Source organism: Ipomoea nil, unplaced genomic scaffold (assembly GCF_001879475.1).
Source record: "Ipomoea nil cultivar Tokyo-kokei standard unplaced genomic scaffold, Asagao_1.1 scaffold0202, whole genome shotgun sequence".
Taxonomy (NCBI): domain Eukaryota; kingdom Viridiplantae; phylum Streptophyta; class Magnoliopsida; order Solanales; family Convolvulaceae; genus Ipomoea; species Ipomoea nil.
In genome coordinates, this window is record NW_017616630.1 from 1,308,920 (window position 1) to 1,321,298 (window position 12,379).

General features: G+C 56.0%; 1 protein-coding gene across 1 annotated transcript; it reads right to left on the reverse strand.

The window, feature by feature from the left end:
* Positions 1 to 9,570: 9,570 nt before the first annotated feature.
* Positions 9,571 to 10,572, reverse strand: LOC109190267. The gene has a single exon (XM_019340745.1). The coding sequence runs from the start codon at positions 10,570 to 10,572 to the stop codon at positions 9,571 to 9,573; it is 1,002 nt and encodes a 333-aa protein (XP_019196290.1).
* Between the last annotated feature and the right edge of the window lie 1,807 nt (positions 10,573 to 12,379).

The window sequence follows — 12,379 nt, forward strand, 5'->3', positions numbered from 1 at the left end:
TCCCACTACCTCTTCTGGTATCCATTTTGTTCAAACATGCCTAACGACCTAATGAAGCGGGTTATATGGCAGTGAGGATCCTCTGATGGTGACTCACTAAACGGCGCGTTGGAGACGAGCAAGATCACCGAAGCTTTGATTTCAAAGCTGTTAGCCTCCACCCCTGGGGGTATAGATACTATTGTGCATACTAAACTCGTGTACTCGGCAATAGTCCTCTGGTGATCCCTCCTTGGTTCATGGTATTCCTTACTTGGCACGTTTCTTCTCTAGTACTCATAAGGATCCTCCTTGTGTAGTATGGCTCGCGATCCTTCGGGGGATGGATCATAGTATGGGTCCCTCCTTAGTGGTGGTGGTGCTCTCCTCGAAGGCTCATCATAGGGTGTATCTTGATGGTTTTCTTCTCTTTGAGATGGTTGGGGTTGGTAGTAGGCCTATTACTCTCGAACTTGGCCCCTCATTGGTCTAGGGTCATCATAACCCACGTTTTGTTCCTCATAGTGCGCTTGCGAGGGTAGTGGTGACCCTCTTGGTTGATCCTCCTCTCGAGGTGCCCTCTGGTTGCTTTTAGTAGGTGGAGCATTATAATCTTCGTAGTCTCCCCCTCTATATTAAGACTAGTCTCGAGGCCTTGAACTTGCCCTCCTTGAGTGGACATTGGAGCGAGGGGATTCCCTTGGTGGCCCGATGGTGAAGCCATCTCTTGTTGTTGTTGTTGTTATTGTTGTTGTTGTTGTAATTGGTTTCGAATTTGTATCTCCTTCTCACAACGGTCTTGATCTCTGGGTGGGGATTGGCAATAGTCCTTGTTTCCCTTTGGCTTGGTCGTGCATATAACCTAACCTTCAATCACAGAGACAATAGAGTGTGTTGCAACTAAAAGTAGTTGTAAGTAAGAGCAGAGTGTAGTGGCACCAAATCAAGTAAACGAAACAACAAAATCTCTATTTAGTTACGACATGCTATAGAATGTTCTTAATTTTTAATTTATTGTGATAGTGGAAAAAAAATTAATTGTGATACAAATCAAATTATACTAATATATATTATAACATATTTCAGGTTTCATTTGAAAACCCAAAATTGTTTTCCTAAAAAATAGCTTTAAAAAATATTTAGCTCAAATTCAATAAATTATCTTCTTTTTTTTCTTTATTTGGTCCATTTTTTTTTTAAAAAATACGTACTCCAAAACAAAAATCTATTATAAAATTATTGATGTATTTAATTAACCCGGGGCAGACCCGAATCACTAAACCCGATAAGTAATGGATCGGAAAGAAGTGTGTCGCGGGGACAACTTTGTATTGATAATAATTGTAGCAGGGTTACAAGGTAAAATGTTGTAATAATAGCAAGTAGATGTCTTAGGCAAGACAATAACCAATCCTTTTATACTAGCCAAAACTCCCAACTGCCCCCCCGCCCCCCCCCCCCCCCCTATTCTCGTGGGGCGGTTGGATCGCACGTTGACCGGGTCCGCGTGAGTGCCCGGTGCCATCTCGCGCCCCCAGGCCAACGTAGGCCTCGCCCGAGGCCGCCCCGAACCGGGCCACGGTTGGCCCGTAGACCGAGGCCTTGGTCGGCCCATCCGGGGCCGCCCTAGGCCCCTCGCGCCGGCCTTCTCGGTTCGGTTCGCCCCGAACCCATACCTAATATATCCATCATCAGTCCCCCACTCTCCGAGTTGCGAGTCGTCGTCAACGAAGGAGAGTAGCCTGAGTCAAAGGTCGACCCCAAGCCCACGAGACATTGTCCGCCCCGCGCCCCCAGGTACCCAAGTATGCTTCCGTCGCGCCCGGGACTTCTTCCCTCGCAGGACACCCATAAGTCTTGGATTCCCCCTTCTATAAATGCCTAGGGAATCCCACATGTCACACCCATCAACTCCCATCAACTTTCCCATTTCCCCAAGTTTGACTTTTTCTCTTCTTATCTTCTTATCCCATTTTCAAAATTCAAACTCTCCAACTACCCAAAATCTAATCCAATCTTTTCCCCCATTTTCCTTACTTAAACCTTCTTCTTCTTCTCCATCTCCCACACTCCTCCTTCACCACTCCTTATATTCCCTCTCTCCCCGCCGGCCCGCCTTCCTCCACCTCCTCGCCGACCGCCACGCCACGCCACCGTCCCCCTGTGTCGCCGTGCCACGCCAACATCCTCCCCACGGCCCTTCGGCTTTCCCAAGCTCCCCAACATCTCCAAACACCTACTCCACTCCTTTCCCCCTCTCTCCCTTACTTAAACCTCCTCCCTCTCCCATTTTCCACACTCCATCCACTCTCTCCCCCTTCTCCCCCCGTTGGACTACTCCTCTCCCCTTCGAATCCCGTGCCACGCCGGTGACCGCCTCACGGCTCCCCGGCTTCCCCACATTCCTTCCCTTTAGCTCTGGTTTCCTCCCCGCATGTCCGCCAAGTTCGACGCCACCGACTTTGACGCCCTCGACTTTAACAATCTCTTCGCGTCCCTAGGCGGTACCGATCTCCCCATGGAACTTTCCGAGGAAGACCTATTCGGCTCCCCCTACGGCAGCCGAGGCCCGCACCGGCCTCCCTAATGACACCCCGGTTGAGGCCCGCCCTCTTCAAGCCGTGCCCGGGGCCATCAACACCTCCACTTGTAAGTTAACTCGCTCCGAACTTGATCCCACTATTCCCCGTTCCGTGCATCCTTATATTACCGGGGAGGACCTGGACCTCGTGCGGTTGTACGTGGGGCCCGGCGTGGAGGTCCTCGCCCCCCTCCCGCACGAGAATGTCACCGAGCCCCCGGAGGGCCGGTTCTTTGGCGTCCACGTCCTTTCTCTTGCCTCGGGCCTACGGTTTCCTCTCCACCCCTTCGTGGTTGAGTTGTTGAACCTCCACGGGGTCCCTCCGGGGCAACTAGTCCCCCACTCTCATTCCATACCGATAGCATTTCTTCTCCGTTGTGAGGACGTTCGGGTTGCACCCTCCCTCGATCTTTTCCACTATATTTTTCAAGCCGGCAACTCCTCGGGGGTTAAAAGTAAAGGTTTCATGGCTTTCTCGGCCCGAGCCGGTATGAAAATTTTCAAAGACCCCAAAACCATTGAATGGAAATCCAAGTTCGTTTATCTCTCCGTGGGCCTCGAGCTCCCTTTCATTTCCCCCGCGTGGAATACCCATTTTCTTAAATACTGCACCCCTCCGGGCACCCCTTTCTTAGTTGCTAGCGCCAAAAAATTCTTAGGAGACAAGGAGGAGCTTAGGATGGAGGCGTTGATGACCCCGGAGAGGTTGGCCGCCTTGATCTTCGCAGGTGGGGCCCCGCCGTCCCGGGCGTTACCGCCCTCCAGGGGCCAACTTGGGCACGGGGCCGCCATGTCGGGGCATACCGAGGCCTCCTCGGACAGGGTCGAAGGGCACTACGGGGTCCCCTAAGGCGAAGCCTTGGCCGAGGGGCCGGAGGACCATGAGTCCGTCTTCTCCGCCACTGAGTTCGAGATTGAGGTCGCCCCGTCCGAGGTCGAGGTCGTCCTGCCCGAGGCCGAGGTTGACATCGAGCGCCGCCCCACCGTGCCAGGAGGTCGCTCTCGTCCCCTCTTTCTCGTTCTTATATATATAGCCAGTTTTCCTTTTATCAAAAGCGCCATATCTGATAAACGCTTTCTGCTTGCAGGTGGGTCCTCCACGATGGTTTCTCGCAGGGAGTTGATACGCCGTGCTGCCGCCGCCCGAGCTCCTGCATCCAAGAGGCAGGGAGTTGCCCTCGAGGGTGCCAGCCGTGCCGCTCGGGTGCCGCATGCCGACGCGCGAGCTAGGACTCGTGCTTCTGTTCCTACCGGCGTTGTGGCTACTTCCGCGCCTCCCACTCCCGCTCCTCCCAGCGGGCTGGCCTCCATCTCCCTTAGCGAGGCGGCTCGCCTTCGGGGCACGGTCTTAGGCATGCTTGGGCCTGGCGCGACGGAGTCCTTTCGGGCAGATGGGTTGCCCCCTCTACTTCGTGATAGTCTCTCGGTACTCTCCGTTCCTTGCCTTTTATGCATTTACTTTGAGTGTTTGCACATCTCTTACCCTTGTTTTCCCAGGTGTTTCTTCGCAGCTCCGTAGCGCTCGAGGAGGTTGAGTTCGCGAAGGCGCAGGCGCAGATGGCCAATCAACAGGCGGACGACTTGAGGAAGGCTCTGGAGGCCAAGCAAGAGGAGTGCCGCAAGATAGCACAGGACTTCAAGACTGCCAAGAAAAAACACTCGGAGGAGATTATCCGTGCCGTTCGCAGCTACAAGAGATCTGATAGCTTTCGTCGTGACGTGAAGGCCTATGCCGACGAGCATTCGGAGGCCCTGGTGACCTCTTGGTTGGCTACGGCCTCGGGCCAGGAGAGGCTAGCAAAGGAGGGTGCGTTCTCCTACAATTTGGGATGCTACTCGACGCAGCGTAACATATACGCCCTTCTCCGTTAGCGAGATGAGGGCTTTACCCCCGGGACGTGGGGTTTACCAGCTGAGTTGGCCGACCCCGAGGCCGAGGAGCGGGACCCGGACCCGCCGGAGGAGGCGCGGGTAGAGATCGACGTCAACCTGGACCCTTCTCACACACAGGCATCGTCCTTGGACCCCTCTCAGACACAGGCATCTTCCCGTGACGGGGTTGCCTCTGAGGCCCTGGAGGGGGAACACTCAGGAGCGGCTCGCCATGAGGGCGCCCCTTAGAGAGTGGTAGATGCAGGCCCTTAGCATTATATTTTTGCTATGTATTTCAGATTTCTAGACTTTATGTATGGAACCGTTGTTTTATGATTTGCCTTGCTTCGAATATCTTTTCCACGCTTGTGTTTGTTTTGTTTTTTTTTTTTTTTTTTTCGATATGCCCTCAGGCCGAAGGGTGCCCCTCCAGCGTGGACACTATCCCGTCGGGGTTAGCGAGGCCAGGCCTCGTGCCTCCTTAGGGCAGCCGTTGGCCCCAAGCCATCGGGCTTGGGCCGTTAAGCTCTTTCTTCGGAGTTGGTACACGAGGTCGGGCCTCGTGCCTCCTTAGGGCAGCCGTCGGCCCCAAGTCACCGGACTCGGGCTGCGAGGCTCTTCCGTTGGAGTTGGTACGCGAGGTCGGGCCTCGTGCCTCCTTAGGGCAGCCGTCGGCCCCAAGTCACCGGACTTGGGCCGCGAGGCTCTTCCGTCGGAGTTGGTACGCGAGGTCGGGCCCCATGCCTCCTTAGGGCAGCCGTCGGCCCCAAGTCATCGGACTTGGGCCGCGAGGCTCTTCCGTCGAAGTTGGGACGCGAGGTCAAACCTCGTGCCTCCTTAGGGTAGTTCATTGGCCCCAAGTCACAGGACTTGGGCCGTCGGGGTTGGTACGCGAGGTCAGGCCTCGGGCCCCCCTGGGGTAGTAAGGGTGCGACCATCCTCGCCCCCCCCCCCCCCCCCTTGGGAGTGAGATGAGTCCTTGGCGAAGTATTATTGCATTTTATTAAAATCAGAAGGGGGCGGATCACCATACAAAAAAAGAAAAAACGGAAATCATCACTGAAAGTACTTTAGCAGGTGCTCAGAGTTCCACACCATATCTATCGTCTTGCCTTTCGGTGTTTTTAGTTTATAGCTGCCGGGACGGACCACGGCTGTGACTATGTACGGGCCTTCCCATCTCTTAGCGAACTTGCCCCCCTCGAGGGGCTGACTTGCTTCGCGCCTCCTCAGAACGTAGTCGCCGACCTGGAAGTAACGGGGTCGGACTCGCTTGTCATTGTAGGCTTTGGCCTGGCGCTGGTAATTCTCGACGCGGGTGGCCGCGGTCTCCCTCTTCTCGTCGATAAGGTGGAGCTCGGTCTTGTGGTTGTCCTCGTTCATGTCTGGGTCGTACACCTGGGCCCGATAGGGGGGTATGGCGACCTCCATGGGGGCCCGAGCTTCAAAGCCATATGATAATGAGAATGGGGTCTCCCCGGTGGCCCTCATCGGGGTGGTGCGGTAGGTCCACAGGACGACATCCAAATCCTCCACCCATGCGCCCTTGGCTGATTCTAGATTCTTCTGGAGTCCATCCATGATAGTGCGGTTGACATTTTCGACTTGGCCGTTGGCTTGGGGATATGAGACAGCTACACGGGTATGCGTTATGCGCCATTGGGCGCAAAACTCACTGAACTCCTTGCTCTCGAACTGGCGCCCGTTGTCCGTGATGATCTGCATTGGGACCCCAAAGCGACACAGGATGTTCTTGTAGATGAATTGTTTGCACCGGGCACTTGTGATGTTGGCTAGGGGTTCGACTTCTACCCACTTAGTGAAGTAGTCCACTGCTACTATCAGGTACTTCCTCTTGCCCGATCCCATCGGGAGGGCCCCGACCAGGTCGACCCGATCCCATCGGGAGGGCCCCCCCCCCCCCCACCGGGAGAACGGGATGACTGAACTGATCGGGGTGTAGTTAGTGGCTGGGCGACCTGGGCCAACCTGGAATTGTTGACAGGTTGGGCAGCTCCTTGCATAGTCCGCGCACTCCTTGGCCATCCTGGGCCAAAAGTAGCCCTGTAAGATGGCCCGTCGGGTCATGGTGTAGGCTCCCTGGTGGGCTGAGAAGGTACCTTCGTGGATTTCCTCCATGACCGCCCTTGCTTCCTCGGGGTACAGGCAGCGCAAGAAGGTGCCGTTGTAGGATCGTTTGTAGAGTGTGTCCCCGATGAGTAGGTAGGTTGGGGCCCTCCACTGAGCGAGCTTGGCGTCTGCTTTGTCGGGGGGCAGGGCGCCCGACTCTTTGTACACTTTGAGGTGGTCCAGCCAGCAGGCGGGACGAACCTGCACGGGCAGGACGGGGTAGGCCTCGAGGCTGGACCTCGCGAGGTCCTCCACCCGGGCGATCTTGGAGACATGTTCGGGGGTCCCTTGTCCGAGTTTGGAGAGCATGTCCGCGTCCGCGTTCTGTTCTCTTGGCACCTGCAGGACTTCGTGGTGGAATAGCTGTCCTAAGAGTTGTAGCACTACTTCACGGTACCTCCTCATACTGTCCTCGTTGGCCTCAAACTCCCCCGTAACTTGCCCCACCACGAGCCTGGAATCACATCTTATCTTCAGCTTCTCGGCCCTCATACTCTGCGCGAGCCGGAGACCCTCGAGAAGGGCCTCGTACTCGGCCTCGTTGTTTGACAATTTGAAGTGGAAACGGAGCGCGTAGTAGGTCCTGAAACCCTCGGGGGTTACGAGGATGACCCCGCCCCCGCACCCCTTAACACTCGAGGACCCGTCTGTTGATAGGGTCCACCACTCTTCCTCCTCGCTTCGGGCCTGCTCGGTGGCCTCTCGGGTGGTGCACTCGACTATGAAATCGGCAAGTGCTTGTCCTTTTATAGCAGGCCTTGGCTTGAACTGGATGTTGTACTGGCTTAAGCGCATGGACCACCTTACCAACCTGCTGGCCGACCCCGAGGCCCTTAACACCGACTCCAGGGGCTGGATCGTTAAGACATGAATGGGGTGCGCCTGAAAATAGTGATGAGTTTCTTTGCGGTTACGTCCACTGCGAATATGGCTTTCTCGGTGGGAGAGTACCTGAGCTCGGCTCCCCGGAGGGCACGGCTCGTATAGTAGACGGGGCGTTGTATGCCCGCGTCATCCCGGACAAGCACGGAGCTGATCGCGGCTTGTGATATGCCCAAGTACAGGTACAAGGTCTCCCCTCTCACGGGCTTGGCGAGCGAGGGTAACGACATCATGTAGGCCTTGAGGTCGTCGAAGGCCTTCTGGCACTCGGGGGACCACTCGAACCCCGAACTCTTCTTGAGGACCGCGAAGAAGGGTAAGGACCTCTCGGCCGACCTCGAGAGGAACCGACCGAGGGCCGCTAGCCTGCCGTTTAGGCGTTGGACCTCCCGGAGACACCGCGGAGGCTCCATGTCCAGGATGGCCCTCACCTTGTCGGGGTTGGGCTCAATGCCCCCCTTGGAGACCATGTAGCCCAGAAACTTGCCCCCGTGCACCCCGAAAGTGCACTTCTTGGGATTCAACCTTAAATCATAACGCTGCATAATGGAATATACCTCGTCTAGGTCGTTGACATGGGCATCGGCCTCTGCGCTTTTGACTATCATGGGTCGTCCACATAGGCCTCCATGTTGCGGCCAAGGACCTGCTTGAAGACCTTGGCGACCATCCTGGTGTAGGTGGCCCCGGAGTTTTTGAGCCCAATGGCCATGACTCTATAGCAGAAGACTCCTTCCGGGGTTGTGAAAGCCGTCTTCTCCTCGTCGTCCTCGTGCATGAAGATCTGGTGGTACCCCCGGAAGGCGTCTAGGAAGCTCATGAGGGCGCAGCCGGCCGTTTCGTCCACCAGCTGATCGATATTTGGTAACGGAAAGGGGTCCATGGGGCAGGCTTTGTTGAGGTCGGTGTAGTCCACGCACATCCTCCAGGTGGGGGGTTTGGGGGCGAGGACTACGTTGGCCAGCCATTTGGGGTATAGGACCTCCCGGACGTGCCCTATCTCGAGGAGGGTATTGACCTCCGTCCTCACGAACTCCCTCCTCTATGCGGAGAGGTACCTCTTGCGCTGCTACACCGACTTGGCTGTGGGGTCGACGGCAAGCTTATGGGTGATGACGTCCCTACTGAGGACCGGCATGTCCTCAGGTCCCCACGCGAACACCCCTTTGTAGGCCCTGATAACGTCAATGATGCGGGCCCGGAGCTCAGGGGGGAGCCCGGTACCCACCTTCACCACGCGATCAGGGCGGCTGAGGTCGAGGACGACTTCCTCAGTCTCCACTACGGGCTCGGCTCGCGGGCGGCCCTCCTCCTCTTTCAGCGCCTTCTCTGCTATGGTGTGCACCTGGAGGTCCCGCTTGCCTATCTGTCGGCATGCCCGAAGGTAGCAACTCCGGTTGATCCTCTGGTCTCCCCGGGCGACCCCGACCCTGGTTGGCATGGAGAACTTGAGGCATAGGTGTTCCATAGAGATTACACACCTAAGGTCCTCTAGGGCGGGTCGGCCTAGGATCACATTGTGAGCACAGCTGATTCTCACCACCACAAACTCTACCTCGAACCTCTTGGTGTGTGGCGGGGCGCCTATCTCGACCGCGAGGTTGATTGACCCTTCTGTCTCTATGGAATCCCTCGTGAACCCAGACAAAGGGGTCCTCACTTGCCCCAGTTGTTTCCTCGATAGCCCCAACTGGGTGAATGTGTCGTGGTACATCACGTTCACCGAGCTGCCTGTGTCCACCAATACTCTGTGCGCGACCACCTCATTGATCTCCATCTTGACTACCAAGGCGTCCCGATGAGGGAGGGGGCCGTCTGGGAGGTTGTCGTCGGTGAAGGTGATGGGCTCCCTCCGAGGCCTCTTCTCGTGTGGGGGTCGCACGACCACGCCCACATAGAGGCTCCGTGCCCATTTCTTCTTCTCTACGGGCGTGTCCCCCCCCCCCCCCTCCCTCGGGTCCCCCGAAGATCACATGAATGGCCTGTTTCTTCTGGGGGTGGGGGTTGTCTAGCTCTCTTTCCTCCTCATCAGTGAGCTGGCCGAGCTCTCTCTTGCGTGGCGCAGAGGCGGAGGGCTCGGAGCTGCCTCCCTTCCTCCACACGCGGCCTTGATGCTGACCTTGGCCCTATCCAGGCCATTGCACGAACTGACCCAAGTAGCCTCTCTGGATGAGCTCCTCGATCTGGCGTTTGAAGAGGATGCATTCGTCCGTGTCATGCCCTGATTGTCGGTGGAATTTGCAGTATTTATTGTGGTCGACCTTCGGGGATATCTTCATGCACTCCCCCGGGTACTCCACGATCCCTTGGCCTTCCGCATGCTCCAGGATTGTGCTGACGGGCTGCGTCAGCGGGGTGAGAAAGCGTGTGGGGGTCAACCTGGGCCCCTCAGCGTACTCACGGCGGGGAGGCCTGGGTGCCCGGCGGTCTTCTTGGGGGGCCTCGCGCCGGGGCGGCCGCGGTGCTTGGCGCTCCTCTCGGGGTTCCTTGCCTTTACGGTCCTTCCGCTCTTCCACCTCCTTCTTCCTCTTCTCAGCTACCTCCGCGTCTGCAGACCTAGAGGCACGGTCCATCAACTCGGTGTAGGTCTTGGGGGGGTACCGGATGAGGTCCTGGTGGAAGGCGCTAGATCTAAGGTTGCTTCTGAAGATGGGTATGGCCGCCTTGTAGTCACAATTGGAGACCCCTATCGACTCCTTCTTCCACTTGCTGAGGAAGTCGGCCGGGGACTCCGAACTCCTTTGTTTCAAAAAACCTAAGTCAGCGAACTGCTTCTTTTTCCGCATATGGCCAGCGAAGTAAGACAGGAAGCGTCTTGTGAGGGTGGCGAATGTCGAGATGGATCCTTCCGGCAGGGACCCGCACCAGTCCTGTGCGTGGCCGTCTAGGGTCGAGAGGAAGCCTCGGCACATGATAGCGTCGCTGGCCCTAGTTATTAGCATGGCAGCTCGGTACCTGTTCAGGTGTTCACGCGGGTCAGTCGTCCCGGAGTACGCTTGGATGGTGGGGAAACGGAAGTTCGCGGGGAGGGGTTCCTCCATGATGTCCCGCGTGAAGGGGGCGGTTAGGACGTCCAGAGGCTCCGGGGACCCGTTCCTGTCATTGATTTGCTTCTGAAGTTCGTCCATCCGCCTACGGAGTTGCTCGACCTCCCCACGATGGGAGCTCAGAGCTCGACCATTCGACTCTCCCGATCGCTCGACCCGGGAGTGTTGCTCTTGCCGCGCCGGGGCACGAGGCCCCTGGCTTGGCGATTGTCTCGCCTGCGACTCCTGTCGCGGCGGGGCTCGGGGCCTCCTGCTGGGCGAGTTTCGCGAACATGACCCTGCGGCGGGCCTTGGGCCCAACCTGTCCCGGGCGGACACGCGGACTGGGGCCGACCTCCCTCGGACTCTCTCACCATCTTGATGTTGATCCAGGCGGATACTGCCTCCCCCCCGTCTGTCCGAGGGCCGGGGTGAGTTGACCTCCCCCTCCGTCTGGGCGGCATGGGCGCGGGGTGGCCAGCTCGGGCCGCTACGCCCCCTCGCGGGGGCCGGAGGCGGGGTCGGGGCTCTTTGGGCGGCCTCTGGGCCGACCGAGACACCTCCCTGGAGCCCCCGTGCGAGGCGGTCCAATGTCGCTGAAGCTTGTTGGAGGGCGGCCGCCCCTTCCCAGAAGAGTGCAGGATCCGGGGGAGGGCGGGCGGCCACCGTGTCGTTGCAGTGGTTGTTGAGGCGATCTCTGAGGTCACCCGCCGACCTCAAAGAAGGGACTTGTGGTCCCGTTGAGGCCAGCCCTAGGAGGGGAGGCACGGGTGTTACGGGAGCCGCGAGAGTTGGACCTCGACCTTGCCATCGTGGGATATGGAGCACGCTCGAGCTTGTACGTCAACTCTCAACAAGAGCACCAATGATGGATTTAATTAACACGGGGCAGACTCGAATCACTAAACCCGATAAGTAATGGATCGGAAAGATGTGTGTCGCGGGGACAATTTTGTATTGATAATAATTGTAGCATGGTTACAAGGTAAAATGTTGTAATAATAGCAAGTAGATGTCTTAGGCAAGACAATAACCAATCCTTTTATACTAGCCAAAACTCCAAACCGCTCCCCCCCCCCCCCCTATTCTCGTGGGGCGGTTGGATCGCGCGTTGACCGGGTCCGCGTGAGTGCCCAGGGCCATCTCGCGCCCCCAGGCCAACGTAGGCCTCGCCCGAGGCCGCCCCGAACCGGGCCACGGTTGGCCCGTAGGCCGAGGCCTTGGTCGGCCCCATCCGGGGCCGCCCTAGGCCCCCTCGCGCCGGTCTTCTCGGGTCGGTTCGCCCCGAACCCATACCTAATATATCCATCAATTATTTTATATAAAATATTAAATATTTTAAATTGATAAATGTAATAATTTCCAAAGTAAAGAAATTGAAAAATAAAAAGGCAAGGTTAGGTTGGGCCGATATTGTTTACTATAAACAGTTTCATCGGTTCCCTTTTGAATTTTAACCAAGCCAACTTAATTGGATCCAAATTAGAATAACTGGGCAGATATGGCAAATTATTGGGTGGAACATGGTCCACACAATGTTATGTGGACCATAACAAAAAGTATATTTTTAATATATTAAATGTACATTATTTTTGTATTGAATGTACATTATACAATATAATGCATACTCAGAACAAAATAATGTACATCTCCTGAATACAATGTATATTATTTTTATACTGAATGTACATTATTTTTTTACTAAATGTACATTATTTTACAGTATACAAAATATGGTCCACACAACTTGTGTAGACCATTGTCCATACAATAATGATTCGGCAGATAGCAGGCTCAATTGGTATATGGTGGACCATGGTCCACACTGGTCCATACAGTTGTGGTCTAAAAATGACGTCGTTTTTTTTTATTTTTTATTTTTTATTTTATATATATATATATATATATA